We start from the raw sequence: 23,100 nt of genomic DNA on the forward strand, positions 1-23,100 counted from the left end.
TCTGTAACCAAATGTACAGACCCCACCCCACCTCCCTCCCAGGGTCTCCTGAACTGCTTCCCATCTCTCCAGGGCTGGGGCCTAAGCCCATACTGCCATCCTCTGTGGAGCAGATGTGTGCATGTGTGCGTGTTTCCACCCATGAGTGGTGAGCCCCGGCTTGGGGCAGGCAGAGAAATCCCCCCTTGCCCACACCTGTGCTCTTGTCCAGCCCTCTTCCTGCTGAGTGCCATCTTCCAAGGAGAGCTCTGTGTGTGTGTGTGTGTGTGTGTGTGTGTGTGTGCACGCTGCCTGTGCAGTCATGTTGGGGTGTGTCTCACTTGGAACCTGAATTTCCCTTCCACTATCTGGAAGGGAAAGGGCAGGGGTGTGTTGGAAGGGAAGGAGTAGGTATGTTCCACCCAGTGTACCTTCTCTTGGCAAAGTCTTTTCCTTCTGAGCAGAGAGTGGGTGGGGAGAGAAGGACACACCCTCCCTCTCTGCTGTTGGGCAAGAGCAGGGGCGGGTGCCCAGAACAGGCCTGTGGGGGCAGGAGAGCGGTCTCTCTGGGCTCCGCCTCCAGCTGGGATCACCAACTGGGGTTAGCCCTTAGGTCCAGGTGGGACATTGAGATCCCAGACTGCCCGTAGGGGGAGGGCTGCAGGAGGGGTTGGGCTCCCAAGGACCCTCCCCCTGACTCCCCTTGTCCCTCCAAGAGAAGCTTGGTAAGGTCCTGTTCAGTGGGAGGCAACAAGGGCGGGAACATGTCTTCACGGACCCTGCAGGGAGGAAGTGGAGAGGCAGTGGGATAGGCATGGTACCCACACCTCAACCCCCCACCCAGGCTCCACCCCCAGGCTGACACTCACCAGGTGCCTTGAGGGAACCCTCCCACTGGCTGGCTCAGGCAGCTGTCTTCTGCCATGGTCACGTCTGAGCAGAGCAAGGGTTCAGGGCTGGACACGGCATGATCCTGAGGTGGGCACGGCAGCAGGCCCCTGCCAGCCCCAGAGAAGTAAATGAGGTGGTGGTGGGGGTCAGGGTGGGGTTGAGGCTGGGAATGAATGAGGAGCTTGAGCTCAGGATGGGGGTGGGGGTGGTCACTCACTGCGGGTGAGGTTGGTCAAAGGGCAGGCTCATCTGGCTCAGGTTGGGAGGCATTGGCAGGTGAGGTCTGGAAGCAGGAAGGGGAGGGCACAGTCAAAGGAAAGCTGGACCAGGGCAGCTGTTGCAAAGTCAAGCCCATTGAGTAAGGAAACTTTCCAGTTCCTCATCCTGACAGCATCACCTTGGGCAAGTCATTTCTACCTGTGAGTTTGGTCCTCTTCTCAGTATAAATGTTATTATATGCACTGGGGACTGGAGCGGGGGACAGAGGAAGGATAGATTAGCTAATTTCTGAACTCTGCTGGTTCTAAGATCCCACCTCTACCTCAGCTCCTATGGGGGGAAGATGTCCTGCCTTGACTGAGAGTCAGTAAACACCTGAGTGCTACCTGGAGAACAAAAATGTCTATGCCACTTCCAGGCCAGAAAGATAAATATATACAAATCAAGGTAACAGAAAAATGACAGTAGATTTCAGAGGCAGGAGAGAGAATACTAATACTTGCATAGCTCTTACTAGGAGCCAGTTTCTACATTTAGCTTTATACATACTACTAACTCAAATTAACCTTCACAATAATCCTGTGAAGCAGGTATTATTATCATCATTATTCCATTTTACAGATGAGGCATCGGAGTTAAGTAACTTGCCCAAAGTCAGCAAGTGGTGGAGCTAGAATTTGAACCTGGATCTTAACTATTCACACCTCAATGGAGTGGACAGAAGAGACACAGGTGTTGGCTTTTTGCCACCCCTTTCTCATTGAAGAGCCTCTCTTCACAAATACAAGTGCCAATCCCCACTGCAGGGGGTGACCCAACCCATTCCCCACAGGTGACCCCACTTACTCCTGGAAGGCTGGCAACATATTGACTGATTCTTCCCGGGGGAGGGCTGGATATGAGGGGATGGAGTGAGAGCGTGGTGGGTACACTTGGGGCCTGGGGAAAGAAAGCAGACTCCTGAGGCCAGCCCTTCTCCTGGACACTCCCAACCCCCTACCCAGGAATCCTGGGGCTTCCCTGGGGGCTCAATGGTAAAGAATCCTCCTGCCAATGCAGGAGACATGGGTTTGACCCCTGTTGTAGGAAGACCCCACATGCCATGGAGCAACTAAACCTGTGCACCACGACTATTGAGCCTGTGCTCTAGAGCCCAGGAGCCGCAACCGCTGAAGTCCAGTAGCCCTAGAGCCCACGCTCTGCAACAAGAGAGGTCACCGCTACGAGAAGCCTGCGCACCGCAACCAGGGAGGAGCCCCCGCTCGCCGCAACTAGAAAAAAAGCCTGCACAGCAAGGAAGGCCCAGCAGAGCCAAAAATAAAACAGGCTTTCAAAATTCTCTTTTTAAAAGAAAGTTGGGGGATCCCTTTCAAGCAAAGGAAATTCCCTACTTCAACCCCCAGTGCCAACTCTCCCCATGCCCATGCTGAATGCCTGCTGGCACAGACCACTCCCAGTTCTATCTCTGAAGCTTCTTACACCATATCTGGGCTGAGCTGCAGGTTCATGGAGGAGTCAGGGGCCATTCCAAGATCATAAGAGGGCATCATGGTAGGCATTTGGGGCTCTGGGGTGGGAAGTGGCTGGTCCCTGGAGGAGGGGAGGAGGCATGTGTGACTGACCAGGGGCTGATGCCACACTTCCTGCTTACAAGTAAGTATCAACCCCACCCTCCGTCCGCACCAGCACACTCACCTTTCCACAGTCATCTTGATTGTAGCTGGGACATAACCCCTGCCATCCTTACCCATCTGTTCAGCTATTGTGGGGAGGAAAGGAGAGCCATGGAATGCTTCCAGGTTAGGGAGGAAGGGAGCTGGAAAAGGTGAGCATGGATGATGGGCAGGGTCCAGAAGCAGGGAAGTGACAATGGAGGAAGAAGTCGGGGATGACACACAACAGGTGGGGTGGGGGCAGCCAGGAGCAGGGAGGAGGCGGACCACAGAAGGAGTCAGAGCTGCCAGCCCCGGCTCACAGCTCACGTTTGTAGTGGCTCCGGAAAGCCTCATCCTTGGGTTTCTTGGGGTAGAGGTTTTTGAGCTGAGCGAGGTCCCGGATTCGGTCCCCAAGGGAGCGAATGGACAGGTCTTTGGCAGAGAATGGCTGGATATTCTCTATCTGTGGGGAGCCTACATAAGGAATGAGGCCATGAGTCCCCTCTGTCCAGACTTGCTTCCCCTTCCCCAACCTACCCCGATGGTTGGACTCATTCTCAGTCTACCAAGGCAAGGAGAGAAGGAGCTGGGGTGAGGGTCCCACCAGTCCCCATTCCCACCAAACTCCAAGTGAGAAGGTAGAAGTTTAGGCCACAGAAGGAAGAAGAGAAGTTGAACCTAAGGAAGAACTTCCTGAAGATCACGGTTGGCATCAAAGAAGGCCAGGACCTTTCTCAGAAGAAACCCCTGAGGGCACAGGCACAGAGGCAGAGGACTGGTGGGGGTGACCTCACCATCCTGGCCTCGGATGACGTGGGCAATGGTGATGCCCCCAATCTCTGAGTCACTGAACCGAAGGAGGAAGGTTCCATCAGGCTCGTTGAGAAGAAGGCTAGTGACGTACTGTTTGCTGATGAAGCCGATGATCAGCCTGGCCAGGATGAAGGAGAGGATGTGGGTGGGGGTGTAGCGTGTGGAGCAGGATCTGGAGGCCCAGATCCTCAGGTTACCGGGGGCAGGGACTCACCGGTCCGACCAGTAGCTCCGGAGACAGCGTTTGGTGAGGTCCAGGACACCATCAAACCACTGCCAAAAGGTGAAGCCACGACCCAGCAGGATCTCCTGTGGGCAGAAGGGAGCCGGTGTGAGCAGGAGTGGGCCAGAGCAGGAGCCTGGCGAGGCCAGCCACTGGGCTGTGAATACCGACACGACAGAGTCACAGGACTGAGGGACCACTCTGCACCTGAGACCCCATCAACGACAGTGGCCGGCACTCAAGCTTCCCATGTGCCAGGCACTAGTCCAAGCTCTTGCCATAAATTACTGTATCCAATCTTTACACATCTATAAATGAAGATCCCATGAGTATCCCATCTTACAGATGAAGAAATGAAAACCTAGACAGATCAAATAACTTGCTTCTTACACAACCAGTGAAAAGTAGAGCTGGGATTTAGTCCAGGAAGTCTGGGCTGGGCCCCCTCATAACCACTGTGCTCCACCCCCTCCTGAATGAGGCCTGGCGGAAGTGGTGTCCAGAGAAGGCAGCTTGCAGGATGTAAGTGTCCTGTTCCCTTTGCTAACACATCCTCTGGTCGTGTGGGCTTTACTTTCTTCCTTTTTTAAAAAAGAGATCAGTACATGACAGCATTGACTCAGCTGGTCTTCAACCAAGACGCCCAGACCTCCATTGTTCCCTGTTTTTGTAACAGATCCAGTCCTGAGCCACCTTATTTTGGGTGCTGTAAAATGTAGTAGCTAAGAGCAAGAGTCAGAAATAAGGCCTCACTTCCTAGGAAGCCTTAGAGAAACTACTTAACACCTCTGAGCCAGTTCATCCTCTATAAAATGGGTATAATAGTACCTACCTGAAAGAGCTGTTGTGATGATTAAGTGAGATAGCATACATACAGTGGTCAAGTACAATTTGGCATACATTAAGCTGTCAACTCATGGTCGCTGGTGTTATTGCATTTGTCCCTGTGGGATTTCATCCTGGTTTTTGCAATAAGAACTATTTTCCCAATGGGTCAAAGTCATTTTGAATCAAAGCTGTGTTTACACACAATCTGGGTGAGTCATGCAAATCACTAGCAAAAGGGAAGACAGAGGGCCCCCAGACAAAAACTAGGGGGATGCCAGAGAGCCAAGGGGTTTTCCTGTCTGGGCCAGGGCAGAGGCCCTCCTGATGAACATGGCGGGGCACTGTGAAAATCCTAGCGGTCGGTCCCTGGGCAGAGGTTGGGGAGGCCCTGAGTGCCCCAGGGATGAAGAGCTTGGGGGTGGGAGGTCCAAAGGGCAAGGGAATGACCTTGTTGAACTGTGACCAGGACACAGAACGGTGCTGGAAGGCCTCCATACTGAGGCTGCTGTCACTGAAGATCTTCTGGGCCAGGAAGAGGAAGTGCTCTGGGAGTAACCCCCGGTTGGTCCCCACTTCAGCCATGAACTTGAGGTTCAGAGTTTCACACATCTTCTCCCAGGGCACCCGCTCAGCCACCACAAAGGGCACGCGGTCCTGGCAGGGGAGGGGAGAAGGTGAGGGAGCCTCAGGCTGACATAGCCATTCCTTCTCAGAAGGGCCTGCATCCTTCCCCCTTCCCAAGACTGTCCCTCGCCAGCCTTGTCCCCCTGAGTCTGCCCAAGAAAAATGGTGCTTTTCCAACAGTAGTCTAAAGTGCCACCACAGAATCGGTGTTAAGATTGGCACAAAAGGAGGTCAGAAGGACAGAAACAAGTCTATGAGAAGGAGTTATGGCCACTCTCATGCGGACATACCAGCCACCCCACCAGCCTACACCCACCCTCCAGGTTATAGCCCCTCCTCCCCTCAACTCCGGGTCTTGCCTCACCATCTCAGAGAAGGCATTGTCCCACAGGATGGTGGCTTTGGCGTTATTGTCTTGGTTGCCGTGGACGATGACCACCAGGGGCAAAGACAGGGCCTGAAGCGGGTGAGGAAAGGGAGCTCTTGGTACTGGGGGACAAGGGGCCTCTGCAGAGGGCTGGCTCTGAGGGTGCCCAGAAGCTCCTGAACTCCCACCACATAGTTAAAAATTCGTGGTGTGTGATCAAGTGCTTTCTGAAGCTGAATTATGGCCTCCCTGCTGAGACGTGGTGAGGAGTCAGTGCTATGGAGTCAGACCTCCGGGTTTCAAATGCCAGCTCCAACATTCAGGAGCTGTGTGACCCAGGCTAAGTATTCAATCTCTGTGTCTCAGTGTTCTCATCTGTAAAATGAGGCTAGTAAGAATAACTCCCTCATAATGTTAACTGTGCAAACCCTGCATGTGTGCTCATGCGTATGACTTAAAACAGTGCCCTGGTCTAAGAAAAGTGCTTCAGTGCCTTAGCCATTGGCATGGCTAAGGAAAATAGTTCTTATTGCAAAAACTGGGACACAATCCCACAGGGCCATAGGCAATAACACACACTGTCATTCCCTGGAGTGTGCACTTGAGTTCTCGTCTTCCCCACTCCCCTTGGAGCCCCAACATGCGTGAACCCCAGACTCACAGGGTACAGGGGATTCATGAGGAGTGAGGATCCAGGCCTCAGTGTGTGGCCGGGGCACCTGGGACCCAGGCTCACCTGGAGCTGGATGGGGAGTTTGTTAGGGCCGAGCGTGAGGCTGGTGGAGAAGAGCACAGCACATTTCTCCTCGGTGACAGACTCGGTGCCCTTCCGCTCACACCGCTTGATTTTCTTCAGAAGCTGGGGGATGGGGTGAGGGCAAGGAGGATGAAGGCAGAAACTGCGTCTCCTGGGCTCCCCACACCCTCTCGAGGGCACTTGCCTGGCCTGAGGATGCCCGCCCACTGCTCCCCAAAGGCCTCTCACCAGGTTCTTGAACAGCGCAGAGCAGCAGTTCCCCGGAATGCTGTTCTCCAGGGGCACAGTGTTGTTGATGATTTCCCCGGTGCTTTCTCTGCCAGGGCAAGTCAGAGAGGGGCTCATCCCGACTGGCCCAGGAGTGGCAGGAGCTTGAGTCCACAGGTGAATGGCCTAGACTATTGGTCCCTAATCTCCATCTCCCTACTTGGGTTCTTGAGGGAGAAACCCCCATCTTAGCCAAATCAGGACGCTTCCACCCCATTCCAGCGCTGGTGGGTCCCTCCCCATCCTCTCGCTTGACTGTTATACAGGGCCCCCATATCCCACGGCCCTCCCTCCCCATCATCACCCAGCCCCCTTCACTGTGCTGGTCCCCCAGGCCCCTCTGGCCTCTATCACCCCCTCAGGCCCTCTCCAGCCCTGGCTTACGCTCCAGCTCCAGGCCCCTGGGGCATGCTCAACTCCCTCGCCTGCTTCTCCGTGACCATGTCGGCCCTGACCAGCGGAGGCTTGGCTGGGGCCCCCAGGAACCGCAGGCCCAGCAGGAATCGAACCCCGGCCTGGAACTTGGTCTGAGTCTTCAGAACCTGAGGGGGCTGCTTTTCCACCAGGAAAGAGCTGGGAGGAATAAGGAAGACACAGGGAAGTGAACAGCTGGGTCCCTCTGGGCGCCGCCTCCCCCCTAAAACTCTGACCCTCCTGCTTCCTTGGGGTCTGCTCTCCACCAGGCAGGGGGTCTCATACCTGGTGACGAGTGTGCGCAGGACTTCATCCAGTCGGCTAATCAGCGCTGCCCGGGTCTTGGGATCAAGCTCCCCACCAGCTGCCCCCACCTCCTGCTGCAGCTGGGAATAAATGTCCACCAGGCTCTCACACCTGGGGCCACGGCCGTGGTCAGGGGGCGCAGTCTTCCAGCCTGCTCCTGGCCCAGACTGCCCCTCACCCCTCAGCCCAGGAAGAAAGCAGGATAATGTGTGTGGAGGGTTGGGGATGAGCAATGGGTGTGACTGCAAGGCACCGGGGCTGAAGGGGTGGTGGGACGCGCCTTGGCTCTGGGGCAAGGTTCCCGCTCAGTGCCTGGAAGCTCTGTGGAAATGAGCTGCCCTTTCCCCAGGGGTCTGATACTCAGGTCCGAGGCCAGCATGCATGATGCTTTTGCGCACATTGAAAGATGCCCTGCCCAATAAACCAAAAGGATTCCCAGTCCTCTGGGCATGGAACTCGAACAAAAAAGTATAGGTTGGAGGAATGTCTGCTCATGCTGGGTCAGCCTGGTGCACGTGTGCAAGACATGACCTGAACAACAGTATGGGTGGCTCTGCTGGATTGGGCTTCTCCGAGTCTTGGCCCACCCCGAGACCCTCTGGCCTGGCCTCTCTCTCTCTCACCTCCAGCAGGGAGAGCAGGTGTCCACCCCCAGCGCATCCCGCTTCCCTGTCAGCCCTGCCCCCACCTCTCTTGTAGTGGAGCCAGGGTCTCCTCAAAGGGTGCGCCATTCCCTGCCAGCTGCTGTTGCCGCTTCCATATCTGGATCCTCTTCAGCACCAGAGCCTGAGCAGCTTCCAGCTCACCAACAGTCTCCTGCAGCAGCGTGACCAGGGCCTGTGGGCAGGTGGGGCCTGAGCCGGAGCCACACGCTTCCTCTTTGCCCAGCTCTGGAGGGTAGGCCTCCCTTTCTCACCTCTCAGAGGTCTACTCACCATCCCTCCACAGATCTGAGACCCTCAAAGTCTGCACTTTGAGCTCAGTCTCCACGTCTCAGTCCATGACTCACCTCACTTGGCCCAGTCCCGTTGGCAGGCGTTTCTATCAAGCTGTGCAAAGACACTGAGGGTAGGGGCAAAAATCGAGGTGCAGATAGATTTGAGAGGTTCAATCAGGGTTGAGGTCCAAGACGGGGTCGCTCCCACTCACTCCCCAGAATCCCACCTTGGCCAGCCTCAGCTCCAGGCTGCAGGGCCTCCCGGAGAAGGCGGGTCTCCCCCGCCCGGTGCTGCAGCCTCCGTAGGACTGTGTTAAACTTGAGTTCCTCCTGCTTCCAGTGGAAGGACATTGGCAGGTGGTGGAACTGCAAGGAAGGACAGGCGACAGGTGAGACACTCTGCCCATCCCTTTTCACTCAGCCTCCACTCCCTAAAGGGGTGCCCACTGCCGTGCTCTGTAGAAAACAGACCACTTCCCTTGTCTCGCTCCTTTCTCTTCCTTGACAGTTCTTCCTGACATTTTGGAATCTTCTGGAGATAACAGCTCTGTATCACTTGCCCCAGACCCCTCACTACCCTCAGCTCCTCACTGGAAGCTTCTCTGAGCTTAACTTGGGGCTAACTCTGAGCCCAGGAACGTCCTTTGATCATCTTGGACCTAGAACACGGAGCTTTTCCTGAACTTCAAACCCCTTCTAATTTCTCATGGCTCAGGCTAAAGTTCCCGGGGTTTGAGTTGGGGTGGGAGGTGGGGTATCACAATACCTGCTCCATAACAGCTTTTTTTTCACCTTGAAGTATGTGTCTGCAAGTGGCCACCAGCTTTAGGGGGTCCCTCTGATATATGGTCTAGAAATGAAGAGTTGTAGATGGGGTTAGCCTCGCTCTTACCCATGTCATTCTCCCTCACCAATCCCCCTCCCCATTCACACAGGAACTAAAAGGCAGCACAGTCATGGACTCCAGAAGTTTGCGTGCATTTGCATGCTTTTAAAATCTAATTTGCCTGCTAGCTAACAGCTAACCAGAGGAATACCAATTTCCTTCCAGCATCCAATGCTCACCCCAGCTCCAGGCCCCACCCTGGCCCTGTCCCCTCCCTCCTGCCCCCACCTCCAGAGTGCTGATGTGCTGCAAGATGGTGTTGCCCTCCCCCTGCTCTCCGGCTGAGGCCTGAAGGCGCTGGACAGTGGCAGAAAGTAGGGCGCTGGCCATGTTGCAGCAGAAGGTGTCTGAGCCGACAAGGAATTCCCTGCAGGAAGATCAGGATGAGGCCACCTCAGGTCAGGGCTTTCTCGACTCTACTGTCTCTTCACCCCACAGCAAACAGCTCAGCAGCTCCTTCCTCCTCTTATCCTCCATCCAGGCCCTCCATAGTCCTCAGCTGTGCCCCATGTTCCCCAATTTTCCAGCTGTTGTGGGTGGTGCCCGTGCCCCAGCTCTGACCTCCCTCCTCTTTGGCTCAGGTTCCTAAGTGGGTGGGGAATTCCACGTGTCAACACGCCGTAGTCTGGCTGATGCGGTACAGACTCCTGGCTGAATCTGGACCGCTGCATGTGGAATAATGAGTCCCGAGTTTCAAAATGGGATGAAGAAAACCTAATGAGAAGGAAGGTAGGTAGGGGAGGCCCTGGGGGACTGATAAGGGGGCAGCTAGGACTCACCAGGGCTGGTTCTCCAGCCAGTCACCCAGGAGATGCCGCAGGTGTTGAGGAAAGTCGACATAGAGCCGCTGCAGTTTTTCTGGGGGCATTTTGGAGACCAGACCCCACAGAGACATGATCTGGGGTTTGGAGGGTGCCTAAAGAAAAAGAGGGCTTCCCTGGTAGTTCAGAAAGTAAGCAATCTGCCTGCAATGCAGGAGACACAGGTTTGATTCCTGGGTCAGGAAGATCTCCTAGAGAAAGGAATGGCAAAGCCACCCTAGTATTCTTGCCTGAAGAATTCCACAGAGGAGCTTAGTGGACTACAGTGCATGGGTTATGAGACTCAGACATGACTGAGCGACTGACACTAACAATGAAGAAAAAGAACAAAGTTATTTGAAAGCTGGCCTTTGGGGGCAGCCAAGGACCTCCCATAGACAGCCCTTTCAGAGACCATCAGCACCACAACTCTCAGCCAGACTATGTCAAACCAGGAACCTCTTTGGCCAATGCCTGAGATAAGGTATTTTCTTCAACAGTAGGCCTGGGGGTAATGGAGTGGGAAGAGCTGAGCTGCAGCCAGTTGTGGGTCGGGGTGGGGGGGTGGGAAGGTAAGAGAGAGGGGCAATGGGGCAGTAGGGAAAGCTCTCTGAGAGAAGGCAGAGAATGTGGGTTGTAGCTCTGGACCCGGCTCTGATTCTGTTGGCAGGAAACCTCCCCTCGGAACTTCTCTGGTGGTCCAGTGGCTAAGACTCCATGCTGCCAATGAAGGGAGCAAATCCCTGATCAGGGAACTAAGATCCCACATGACCTGTGGCATGCTCACAAGATTTTAAAAACAAACAAACAAAAAGAAACCTCCCCTCCATGGACCTCAATCTTCTCATCTATAAAATATGAGGCTTGGGTAAAGTGTGAACTTTCCAAATTTTTTAAAGAAGTAGACCGTTTTAGCCAGTTATGTAAAATTGGAATTTCTCTGTTGAAATCAAGTGTGGTAGACCTGGAATTCTACCACTTCTTTCTTCCCTCTCTCCACCTCTGGACCCCAAAGGTGTCCCTGGAGAAATCCCTCAAAATTCTAGGGTTCCATGAAACAATCTGAAAAGTGCCTGGCTAGATGAGGAAGAAGAAGATGGTAGAGTAATAATAGCTATCATTCATTAAGCACTTACTATGTATGAGGCATTACACTGAGTGCCTTACCTCACTAGAATCTTGCAACAATTTTTAAAATATAAAATTATCCCGTCACAGGTAGAGAAACTGAGCTCAAGGAGGTTCTCCAACTTGCCAAGGCTACTCTGCAAGCGATCTGAACCCAAGTGGAGATAAACCACCACTCTGTGCCCTTAGGATCCCTTCCAGATCCAGATCTCATAATCCCAAGAGGAGGGGGGCATGGAAAGAGAACTGAAGATGAGGAGATGGAGCAAGAGGAAAAGTAGAGAGAACTCAGGAAGGAGAAAAAGTGAGGTTAATTAGCCTGCAGCAAAAAGCCTGGAAGGGGGGCAGAGAGGCTAGAGGACTACGAGGAAGAGAAGGAAAGGGGGCAAGAGGCAAGGAGATGGGAGAATAGGGAGGGGGTAGTTGCCTCCCCATCCTAGGTGGACTGCAGGGCAGAGTGGGTAAACCAGTGGTTCCCCAGGGGTCTCTCAGTTCATGTTTCTCAAAACATCCCTCTTCCCAGAGATGACAGAAAGGATGGGGGTGGAAACTCCCTAGGTCTCCCTCAACCCACTTAGCCCCAAGTTCTCCTGCAGCACGTTAGCTTCTCCCCTCTCCCAGGACTCCCAAAGGAACAGAGAACAGAGAGGCCCCTTTTCTGGAGATCCGTGCTCCTCCCCCAGTCCCTATATCCCCCTGATCTCTTTTCTCCCAAAGGCAGAATCCTCCCCCTCCTGCTCAGGGTCCTCTCATAGACCTTTCTCTACACCCACCTTGGGGTGGGGCACCTTTTGGTTTGTGTTTCAAACTTAAGGGAGGACTCCATTCCTCTCTTCCCTCTTTCGCTCCTGTTTCTCAGGGTGCTCAGACCTTTGACCTCTATCTCTACCCTACGGGGAGACCGAGGTGATCCCTAAGTCAGAGGCAGCTCCCCTTTCCTCCATATCCCCTAGATTAGGAAGAGTGACCAGCTTCCTAGCATGGCCCTGCCTTCAAATCTCCCCTACTCCATCCTCAGACAACGAGGGGCCAGACTTTCCCCCACTCCCATCCAATAACCAGGCTGGCTCAATCGGCCTGCCAGGCCAGGGGCATCTTCTGCTGTAAGCCCCCCTGAATACCGACAGGGAGGGAGGAGCCACGGCCTGGGGGGCGGGGCCCGCGTTCCCTTCCCCATGGGGAAGGGAAGTCCAGGATCTTTATCAGCCCCGCTTCGTGGCCTAAACTTCACCTCAACCCCCGACATTCCTGAGCCCTCTGACAGTGGGGCCACAGGATCAGAAGTCAAAAGAGCTTCTCTGAGTTGCCCAGTGTGTGTGTGCGGTGGTGGGGCGGGGAGGGGCGCGGGGAGGCGGAGCCAGTTAGGCACCGGGAGGGTTAACTCCGTGACGCCGCCGGGCCAAGCGTGGAGCAGTTTTGAGGGGGAAATTCCCCCTCCTCTGGGGCACCATGAGGTTCTACTTCTGGGACACGCTCACCCCCTGGCCACACCCTTGAAGAGGAACCTTTGTGGGGGGCCCGGATAGGGGTCTGTGGAGGACCCACTGCCCCCTGCCATCAGTTTTCTATAGGGAGGGGCGGCCACTTCCCCCCAACCCAGAGGGCAGAGGGGCACCTCCTTGCCCTCCTTCCCCTGCCTTAACACGTCCCTGGATTGCGGGGGATGGCGTGTGTGGAAAAAGTGACCCATGTTGGGGAGGAGCAGGGCAAGGGCTGGGCCTGTACCCACTCCAGATTCCTCTGATATTTCGAAACTGCCAAAACTGGGTAACACCAGCCACCAGCCCCAGCTGAAACAATTTCTTGGGGACCATCCATTCTGCCCAGGCAGGATCCTGAAAAGCACTCCCCTCCTCCCCCCACATTGGTAGTCAGAGGCCCCCCACCCTCCCTCCTTGGAGGCATCCCCTCACCTTGGCAACCCCTCTGTTGTCGTCTCCCTCTCTCAGCGGGCTCTGCCAGGCCCCATGGGTCTGTAGCTCTGTCCAGCGGGTTCAGGACTGGCCCTGCTAGCACCCCTCCTCCTCCACCACCACCAAAAAGAAAACACACACACACACACACACAATCCTCTCCCGTCCTCCCTCTTCAGTGTAAGCAGTGGCTGCCCCAGCCCGCTGTTTCCGGCTTCTCCGACTACCCAGGTCCCTCCCTGGAGCTCTGACGACACAGAGAAGAGAAAGTGGGCTGGAGGAGGAAGAGGAAGAAAGTGGGGTGAGCATGTGTGCCTCTGGTATGGAGTAGGGGAGCATGGGCTGGGAGGGGGAGCCAGGACTGGGGCTTGGGGTCCCCTGGCGCCAGGCTAGAGGAAAGGCTGATCCCCACTTACTCTGTCCCCCATCAAAAACAATCAACTTTCCTCCAGAAAGTCACCTAATATCAAGCAGAGACAAGCCACCCCAAACTACAGCTCCCATACTCAAACTCTTGCAAGGGCCGGAGGTTTGGGGTCAAGAGGGACTGGGCTCCCCCCCCCCCAGGGGGTGGGGGGCGGGGGCCTCTGGAAAAAGAAATCCCTCTGGCCCTGCGCTCCCTCCAGTGGAAGACCCTGAAAGCGGCGGGGGAGCTGGGACTCCTCGGTTCCCCTCCCTGCTGGGTGGGGAACGCCCTAGAGCTCTCGTGACCCGCTGATGGGAGGGAGTGGGGGAGGGGGCTGTGAAGCTCACAGTCCTGTAGGCCTCCAGGGATGCCTGGGACTGAAAATCCCTTCCGCCACCTTCTCATGGGGCACTACTCCGGAGACCCAGGTGGGAGCCAGCCGCAAGCTGGAGTTGCTGCCTGTAGGGTCCCAAGGGACAAGTTTGAATATGAGTCTGCTGTGCAACCTTGGCAAAGTTCCTATCTGTTTCTGGGGTAAACACTGAGACACACCCAGAAATAAACGTGCATGTAGACAACTTCCCCAGCCAGAAGGACACTCCCTCCCACACACACACATGCTTACACACACGTGCAGGCAGGCTCACAGACATGTCAGCACTCAGAGCCACATGCAGTCACAAGGACACACACTCACACGCACAAGGCTTGCTCAGCTTCTGAGTCATCATTGTCACTACTGGATGGTTTTTGAAGCTTTGGCTGGAGGAAGAGCTGGAGGAGGCCAAGGGACCTTCAAGCTCCCAAACCTAAGAGACGTGTATGGGGAAAGGGTGGTCTCTGAGGAGCAGTGGAAGGTGGGAGGCAGTTTCTACTCCCCTCCTCTCTCCCCAAACAGGGCTGGGCTCAGGGGCCAAAGCCAGGCTTATGCTGCCCCCTGGTGTCCCATCTGATTCCCAGAACCTGGCTCCTCCCCCTCCCATCCACGTGGATGGGCAAGTATGTGCAGGCCCGAGTGCCCAGCTAGGCAGAGGGTAGCAGTTAAGAACTTGGCCCCTGGAGACAGGCTGCATGGGTTCAGATCCTGCCAGCACTGCTAGCTGCACAACTCTGGGCTGTTTACTATTTGTGCTTCAGTTTTGTTGTCTGTAAAATGGAGCAAATAATAGCCTTAACTTACAAAGCTGTGAGAGTGAAATGCAATAATACATGTGAATGATGCCTGGTACACAGTAAATGTTAGACGTTATTTTATTGTCCCAGAACTAGCCAGGCAGGAGAAAGACAGAAGAGACTCTATCTTACATAGGATCCCCTGATTTGAGGGTAATATTAATGCCACAAAGGCAGAGGCTGTTGGAGGTATGTGTTTATATATTTATTGTGTCTGTAAGGCAGCCAGTTGGAAAGGAGGGAGAGCTGGGGCGGAGATGGCAGGCGGGGACCCTGTCCTTGGGTTTATACAGCTGGCAGTGCTGCGATCGATCTTAATATGTGCACAAAGACGCTCATGACACGTGCATTCTGTGTGTGCTCCAGGGCACCCACTCTGCCTGCTGACATCCAGAGACAGTGACTAAACTTAGGGCTTGCCACCTAGGGGTCTCCAGAGGGCCGTGTCCCTCAGAACTTTGGTAAGAGGAGAGGAGGCATGAACTCGAGTCTTTTAACTTTGACTCCTTTGGGGGATAGGAAGGTGAGAAGCACGTACAAATACTAAAACAGTATTTATTATCATCTTCTCTAACTGATTGCACAAACGGGGAGACTGTGATGTCATCAGAGGAATTATAGGCATATCTGACATGTGTCAAACTCCACTTAAAAGCTTTGTGACTCAAATGGAGAGAAGGCTTGTACCTACTTGACACGGCCTAGGCCAGGGTGAGGTGTTGAGGGTGCTGAGTTGAAGATGGTGCTCACCTTCAGGTCATGTAAGTGTGGAGTTGGCTAGACTACTGGTAACGAAACCCCCACTTGCATGACCCTGAGAGTTGGTTCCTTGCTTGCCTCACCCTCCTCCAGGCCCTGCCATCCCACCAGTGGCTGTGAAGAATGCAGGAGGAAAAGCAGAGAAAAAAGAATGTTGCAGTCTGGGAACTGCAGGTTGCAACCCAATAGTGAGTCACCAAATCAATCAGGTGAGTGTATTTTTTTGCTGAGGCAGGGAGTTAACCAACCAAAGGAGTTGACTCTGTCAGAGTACCAAAGGCTAGAAGTCCAAGATCAGTGTGTTGGCAGGGTTGGTCCCCTCTGAGAACTGAGAGGACTCATTCCAGGCCTCTCTCTTTAGCCTGTGGATAGCCATCTTCCTGTTCATGTGGTATTCTCCCTGCATGCAAGTCTGTCTCCAAATTTCCCCCCTTCTATTGCCAAGCCACATAGGATCCTGTTCCAAGACCAGAGGTCGAACCCAGGGCCCCAGCAATGAAAGCACCAAGTCCTAACTACTGGACTGCCAGCGAATTCACAAATTTCCCCTTTTTCTAAAGACACCAGTCATATTGGATTAGGGCCCACCCTAAAGAGTTCCTCCGTAAAGACCGTATCTCTGAATAAGGTCACATTCTGAGGAACAGAGGGTACCTCCTATGAATATGAATTTTTGAGGGATATATGATTTCAACATACTAATATATGAATTTTTGAGAGGCACAGTTCAATCCATCACAGTGAGTCTTGACCACCACTGTTTAAAAACAAAGTAGAATACAATAGAAAATACCAGAATGCATGACACAAAGTAAGGATGGTTCAGTTCAGCTCAGTTCAGTCACTCAGTCGTGTCCGACTCTTTGCAACCCCATGAATCGCAGCACACCAGGCCTCCCTGTCCATCACCAACTCCCGGAGTTCACTCAGATTCACGTCCATCGAGTCAGTGATGCCATCCAGCCATCTCATCCTCTGTCGTCCCCTTCTCCTATGAAATTTGTTTCGCTTTATATATTGATTTGAGTTCTAGGTCTTGATGGAAAAGATACTTTTCAGTGCTGGTTGTGGTCAAAAACAAAGCGCCATTTGGGTGTTGGTAACCATCACACAGGGCTTCACTGGTGGCTCAGTGATAAAGAATCCACCTGCCAATGCAGGAGACCCGGGTTAGGTCCCTGGGTCAGGAAGATCCCCTGGAGGAGGGCATGGCAACCCACTCCAGTATTCTTGCCTGGGAAATCCCATGGACAGAGGAGACTTATGGGCTATAGTCCATGGGGTGGCAAAAGAGTTGGACATGGAAAAAAAAAGAGAGAGAGAGACATGATTTAGCAACCAGACAATAACTATCACATATCACTTTGTATTGCTTTTTAATTATCGCAGGGGTACATCCTTCTCTGACAAGGAAATAAGCTCCTGGAGGGCAGAGGCATGTATCATCCTGTAAACGCTGCTATGCAGCTAGAAAAAACCAACAGTTTATCCTTGCTAGTCAATACAAAGACTACCATTTACCTCGTGTTTACTGTGTACCTGGGCTGGGCTATTTTACAAATACTCTCTTATATGAGGACTAAATTTAGTGATGGATTAACGGCAGGGGCTTAGTACATTTCACAGCCAAGATGAATGCAGGCCACATTCAGGAGCACTGGACAGCAGCCTGGGATTTGTAGGTGGGGGACTAAGGGATCGGAGGAAAAGTTCACAGAAGTGTGGGAAGTGGCTTTGGGTCCCTAGGCAGCTGTGTCTCCCAGGCCTTTGCTCTTCCCCCCAAATTTCCATTCACCTTGATCCCAACTCACCATTTAGATTAGAGGGAACAGAGACTTGTCAGTTGGAAACTCCTCCAGTTTCCTGCTCCCTGACAACAGACATTTCAACAGGCAGGAGAGCCTGTCTCTTCCCCTGCCTGAAGGATGTTCCTCCCTCTGTGCTCAGGACCTCACCTGCCTCCCCGGGCACTGTTCCAGTCATTGTCCCCTCCGTCCTCCAAATCTCCTGCCTCTCATTCACTAATTATTGCAGGCCATTTTCTTTTGGTCACACCTCACAGCTTGCAGGATCTTAGTTCCCTAACCAGGGATCAAACCTGGGCCCCTCAGCTGTGAAAGTGCCAAGTCCTAAGCACTCGAGCCCCAGGCAGTTCCTTATTATAGCTCTTAACCCTCAACATACAAACACATTCAAATCCCTCCACCTTTAAAAAAGTGAATTGAATTGGTAGCAAGCAATCCTCCCAAAATCTATGTCCAGTCAATCAGTAACAATTTGTTGGGTGTCTGTTCTCAGGCTTTCATAGCCAAGACAGGGAGTCAGATTTGTTAACAATGGTATCTTATATCACAGCCCAGCATCATTAGGACTGTGCCTCCAGTGAAGCACAGGGTACCGTGGGAGCCCATGGGAGGGGCACCTCGACTAGGTTAGGGGATAGCAGAGATGAGGGAGGTGATGCCCAAACTGAATCTTTTTTTTTTTTTTTTTTTTTTTAGAAACAGTTATTTTCCATCAACCAGATTTGCATTTTGGTGGAAGTTTGTGGACGTTCTACAAGTGTTTGGAAGAACAGCTTACGACCACTCAGTGGTGGTTACTACCCATTCAGTGGCCTGAGCGGTGGAGCTGCAGACCATTCTTCAGTGGGAGGCGGGGCACTCCAGTCTTCAGTGGGGAACTGCTGAATAGGCACGGAAGGCGCCTGCACGCCTTCGGACCAGTCTGCTGCCTCAGGCTGAGTAGCAGTGAACTCTGGAGCTGGAGCAGCCCATTCACCCTGAAATTCCTCCTTGGTCACAGCCTTCTCAGCTGCTGCCTGCTCTTCCTTTTCAATCTCTTCAGGATCTCTGTAGAAGTAGAGATCCGGCATGACTTCCCATGGCTGTTCTCGGGAGATGGTGCCACGCATGCGCAGAACTTCCCGGGCGCGCATCCACATCAGACCCGCTGAGTGCGCTCCCTTTTTAGGATCTCAGAGTAGGATATACGAACTGAGAAAACAGAAAAGTCAAGTACTACCTGAAGAGTTAGAAATATTGAAGAAGAGAGAAAAAAAAGGTTATTTTAAAAATGTTTTCACCTCTCCTTAAATAAGTTCTCATTCCTTAAAATCATACTTTTGTAGCAAGTATTACTATCCAACTCCACTCATTGGGCCAGAGACCCTTGTGGTGTTAGCGAAAAACTTGCCCCTCGTGTAAAACACTACCTACGCTTGTGAGTTCATTGGCCAGCGGCCTCAACTCCAAGCTCTGACAATGTGCAGACAAACTGAATCTAAAAGGGAAAAAAGAAGTTATTCAGACCAAGAACAAGAGGAAAGGTAAATCAGGAAGGGAGTCTAGCATGTGCAAAAACATGGATGCTGTGGGAGCATGGTACCTCTGGAAATGGGTGATAGGTGGCAATGGGGAACAGCAGAGGATTTAGGGCAGGTGGGCAATATGATGAGATTTAGTAGAGAAACTACCCTGGTTGCAGTGTGGAGAATGGATTTAAACAGTAAATCTGAAACCGGGAGAACTGTTCAGAAGGTTAATAATAATGAAGAAGAGTACCATATGGAGGAAGAGAAGTGAAGCACTGTGGAATTAACCTGGTTAGGACGAGAAGTAAAGACAAGAGCCAGTGGTAAAGGAAAGAATAGAATCAAGGAACTGAAAGTCTCAACCAACCGAAAGATCAGACTTCCTGGGAGCAAGACAAGGAAGGAATTGAAAGGTTGGCATGTGTGGTCAGAGACAAAGGGGTGAGATTCCACTGAGCTCTCCTGGGAGGGTGTGGTAGAAGTTGTGGCCATGGGAGTGAGTGGCTATGGCAAAATGGAAGTGAGTCATTGGAGTTGAAGAGACCAGGGTGCCGCTGGACTACCTGCATGAACATTGAAGCCACCTGGGTTTGCTAAAGACCTGAGGTGGCAAGGAAGACAGTGAATCAGATGCCATAGTCTTTCTTCAAGGAGAGTGGGCAAATGACCAGGACATCAGTGGATGGCGGCAAAAGTAATAACTAACATTTAATGAGAGTTTATGTGTTACTTCAATTCCTGCTTTTTAAATCATCCAAGTACTGCACATTTTATCCTACAACAGTACTATGAATTAGAACTATGTGCCCAGTGTGGTGAAGTGAAAGTCGCTCAGTCATGTCCCACTTTTTGTGACCCCAAGGACTACACAGTCCATGGACTTCTCCAGGCCAGAATACTGGAGTGGGTAGCTGTTCCCTTCTCCAGGGGATCTTCCTAACCCAGGGATCGAACCCAGGTCTCCCTCATTGCAGGTGGATTCTTTACCAGCTGAGCCACAAGGGAAGCCCAAGAACACTGGAGTAGGTAGCCTATCCCTTCTCTAGCGGATCTTCCCGACCCATGAATCGAACCAGGGTCTCCTGCACTGCAGGCAGATTCTTTACCAACTGAGCTATCAGGGTAGCCAAGTCACTAGTCAAATGTGACTATTTAATTTTCATTACAAAAAAAAAAAAACAGTTCTTGGGACTTCCCTCATAGTCCAGAAGCTAAGACTCCACGCTCCCAGTGTAGGGGGCCTAGGTTCCATCCCTGGTCAGGAAACTAGATCCCACATGCCGCAACTAAACTTCCAGTGTTTCACAATTAAGACCCAGTGCAGCCACATACATACATAAATACACAAACATTAAAAAACAATCCCTCACATGTACTCGCCACATTTCAAACACTCAGCAGCCACATATGGCTAGTGGCTACTGTATTAGCACAGACATGGGACATTTCCTTCCATCATCACAGAAAGTTCTGTTGGATAGTGCTAGTAGCCCTTGTTTTACAGATCAGGAAGCTGCAGTGTGGAAAGTTTAAGTGATCTGCCCACAGCCAAAGAGCTGGCAAGCAAGCTGGGATTCGCATCCAGTTAGTCTGGCACAAGCCCTGTTGCCCTTAAGCAGTATGCCACACATCTTGTCAGCAGAGGGTGCAATAGCTGACCCTTAAAAGGAAGAGGAATTTGTATGACTACCAAGGCGAGCATTGATGATGCCTGCTCAGCAGCGAGTCTTTCTCCCTTGTTGGCAAAGTCTGGATTATATACAGGTGTTCCCCTCCCATGCATTTAGGGGATGAATCTCATTGGTCTTAACAATCATGGTGTTTCCATTGTCCTGGCTAATAGGAGTTTGTGGGGAGCTTGGGAAAAATTTTGTTTTTCTTCATTATCAAGACTACATGTGATGTCTGAGGAAAGAGACCATCAGCCATTGAGGACAGAGTAGCAGTGTGAAGAGATAGAAAACTCTTAATGAATCAAGCAGTCCCAGGTCTGTTCTAGAACTCTTTGTTCAGTCTGCTTTAATTGGGTCTTCTGTTACTTGCTGCTCGATGCATCCCTGAGACTTCTGGAGCCACACTGACTATAAGAAATGGTGAGCACAGAGCAGGCTGACTGTCCATGCTCCCACAGTCATCCGACTTGTTCACTTGGGAGAATAAATGATATATCTTAAAAAAAAAAAAAAGTGTCCTCAGGGAAGAGCCACATTTCAGACAAGTAAAGAGGGACAAGGATAATCCGAGCCAAGAGTGGCCCAGGACCTTGTACAAGGGAGGGATTGGGGAGCACCACAAGGGTGGTCAGGAAGAGGAAGGACTAGGCTGAGTGGAGAAGGGTGGGCACCCACTGAGGCCTGCCAAGGATACAGGATATGAGCAATGGTGGTGTCAGCTGATCTTGAGTTCTCAAATGAAGCTCTGTGGCTGTCAGGGGCCAACTGTGGCCGACAGACCTTCACCCCACAGAAGGATAAGTAGAAGCTCTGGTGGGTGGGCAAAGGCGGGCGTCTCTGGATGGAGTCAGCTGTGGTCAGGATTGAGCCTCTGCAAGGACATTCCAGCCCTCTAACTAGCACTCTAATTACTGTCTTGCCTTTCTCTCTTCCCTGGAGCAGCCAGACTTCTTGGGAAAGTTATTCACATTCTCTGTCTTCCCTTCCTCACCTCCTCAGAACACTGCAAGCTGCCTAGCACCTCCACCAGTCCAGTGAAACTGCCCTGGCCCATGTCACACATGCCCTCCTAGAATGACCTGCCCCTGTCCTTCTCTTGCCGGACCATTCAGCAGTTTTCAACACTGCTAGCCACTCTTGAATGAGCACTTCCTCCACTGGTTTTCACGGCCCCTCTCTCCTAGTGTTCCTCCTACCTGTCTCGGTGCGCCTTCTCAGTCTCCTGTCTTCACAGGCTATCCTTCCTGTGTAATCTCATCCACACCCGAGGCTGCAGCATACACGGAGAAAAGCAATGTAGCGTGGTAGTTAAAACCATGGCCTCTGGCGCCAGGCCACCTGGCTTCAAATCCTTGCCCTACCCCTTCATTTCTGTATGACATCTACACTCCTACCAAGACGTACATCATTATCCTCAACACATCCCCTGGGGGAGCCACTGTTCTGATTCTTTCCACCATAGGTTTGTTCTGTCTATTTTAGAATGCATATAAATGGAATAAAGCAGGATGTGCTTTCATGTCTGGCTTCTTTTACTCACTGTGTCTTGAGATTTATTGTGTTGTTGTATGTATCCATAATGTGTCCATTTTATTACTAATATCTCATGGTAGAGATAAACCACAGATGCTTTGTCCTTTAAAAAAAAAAAAAAAGATGATAGGCACCTGAGCCACAGCCAGTTTTTGGCTATCATGAAGAAAACTGCTATGAACATTCTTCGAATCTTTGTGTAACCATGTTTTCACTTCTCTTGAATAAATAAGAGTATAATTGCTGGGTCATAGGGTAGGTATATGCTTAATATAAGAAGCTGCTATATATTACTCCAAATGTATAGCACATTCCCAACACTGTAAGAGAATTCCTGTTGCTCTACGTTCTCAGCGCTTGGTATTGTCAGTTTTTAAAAGTTAAACCGTTTTGCTGAATGTGGAGAATTATCTCACTGTGGTTTTAATTTGCATTTTCTTGATGACTAGAGATATTGAGCACTTTTCATGTGCTTATTGGGCATTCATACACGTTCTTTTATGATGTATCTGTTCAAATGTTTTGTCCATTTTTTAAAATAGGGTGTTTTTGTTATTACTGTGTTATAGGAATTTTTATGTATCCTGAATACCAGTTCTTTGTGAAATCAATATTTTGCTTATTTTCTGGCTTACTTATTCATTTTCTTAATGGTGTCTTTTGATAAACAGACATTTTCAATTTTGATGTTTCCTACATCAATTTGTTTTCTTTTATGGTTATTGCTTTCTATAACATAAATTTTTACCTACTTCCAAGTCAGGAAGATATTCTGTGTTTTCACTTAAAAACTTTATGATTTTAGCTGTTATGGCTTAGGTCTATGATTAATCTGAATTAATTCCTGCATATGATGTGGGGTAGGGGTCGAGATTCACTTATTGTTCCAACAGTTTGTTGAAAAGATATTCCTTTCCCCAGTGGATTGCTTTGACATCTTCATCAAGATTAAATGACCTTTGGGACTTCCCTGGTCCAGTGGTCCAGTGGCTAATGCTCCAAGTTCCCAACGCAGGGGAAATGGGTTTGATCTCTGATTGAGAAACTAGATCCCACAGGCGAACTAAGAGTTTGCACACTGCAACACATGCTGCAGCGAAGATCGAAGACCTCGTGTGCCACAACTGAGACCCAGCACAAGCCAAATTTAAGAAAGGATTAAATGACCTTTAAGTGTGTTAGTCTATTTCTGGCTCTCTATTCTATCCCATGGATCTGTTTGTCAGACCTCATCCC

At 51.6% G+C, this 23,100-nt stretch overlaps 1 protein-coding gene, 1 long non-coding RNA gene and 1 other non-coding gene across 4 annotated transcripts; 1 reads left to right on the forward strand and 2 right to left on the reverse strand.

The window, feature by feature from the left end:
- Positions 1 to 267: 267 nt before the first annotated feature.
- Positions 268 to 13,224, reverse strand: STAT6 (signal transducer and activator of transcription 6). 2 transcript variants are annotated; one of them, XM_040233008.1, is made up of 22 exons: positions 13,008 to 13,224; positions 9,946 to 10,082; positions 9,395 to 9,533; positions 9,047 to 9,130; positions 8,508 to 8,646; positions 8,353 to 8,405; positions 8,032 to 8,180; positions 7,323 to 7,454; positions 7,008 to 7,196; positions 6,585 to 6,672; positions 6,336 to 6,458; positions 5,597 to 5,689; positions 5,056 to 5,262; positions 3,772 to 3,866; positions 3,539 to 3,675; positions 3,072 to 3,218; positions 2,785 to 2,848; positions 2,569 to 2,679; positions 1,936 to 2,028; positions 1,088 to 1,153; positions 849 to 977; positions 268 to 758 (listed from the first exon to the last, which is right to left on the reverse strand). In XM_040233008.1, the coding sequence occupies exons 2-22, from the start codon at positions 10,059 to 10,061 to the stop codon at positions 569 to 571; spliced, it is 2,544 nt and encodes an 847-aa protein (XP_040088942.1). In that variant the 5' UTR covers positions 10,062 to 10,082; positions 13,008 to 13,224; the 3' UTR covers positions 268 to 568. The 2 variants fall into 2 exon arrangements, with proteins under 2 accessions (XP_040088942.1, XP_040088943.1); XM_040233009.1 differs by lacking the exon at positions 9,946 to 10,082 and having other exon boundaries at positions 13,008 to 13,095.
- LOC120857479 lies at positions 13,153 to 21,850 on the forward strand. Its single transcript, XR_005719675.1, has 3 exons — positions 13,153 to 13,308; positions 15,439 to 15,554; positions 17,847 to 21,850. It is a non-coding gene; the product is annotated as an uncharacterized LOC120857479 (long non-coding RNA).
- LOC120858958 lies at positions 18,468 to 18,617 on the reverse strand. The gene has a single exon (XR_005719984.1). It is a non-coding gene; the product is annotated as a small nucleolar RNA SNORA62/SNORA6 family (small nucleolar RNA).
- Positions 21,851 to 23,100: the final 1,250 nt, after the last annotated feature.

Source organism: Oryx dammah, unplaced genomic scaffold (genome assembly GCF_014754425.2).
Source record: "Oryx dammah isolate SB20612 unplaced genomic scaffold, SCBI_Odam_1.1 HiC_scaffold_29, whole genome shotgun sequence".
In the NCBI taxonomy this organism is placed as follows: domain Eukaryota; kingdom Metazoa; phylum Chordata; class Mammalia; order Artiodactyla; family Bovidae; genus Oryx; species Oryx dammah.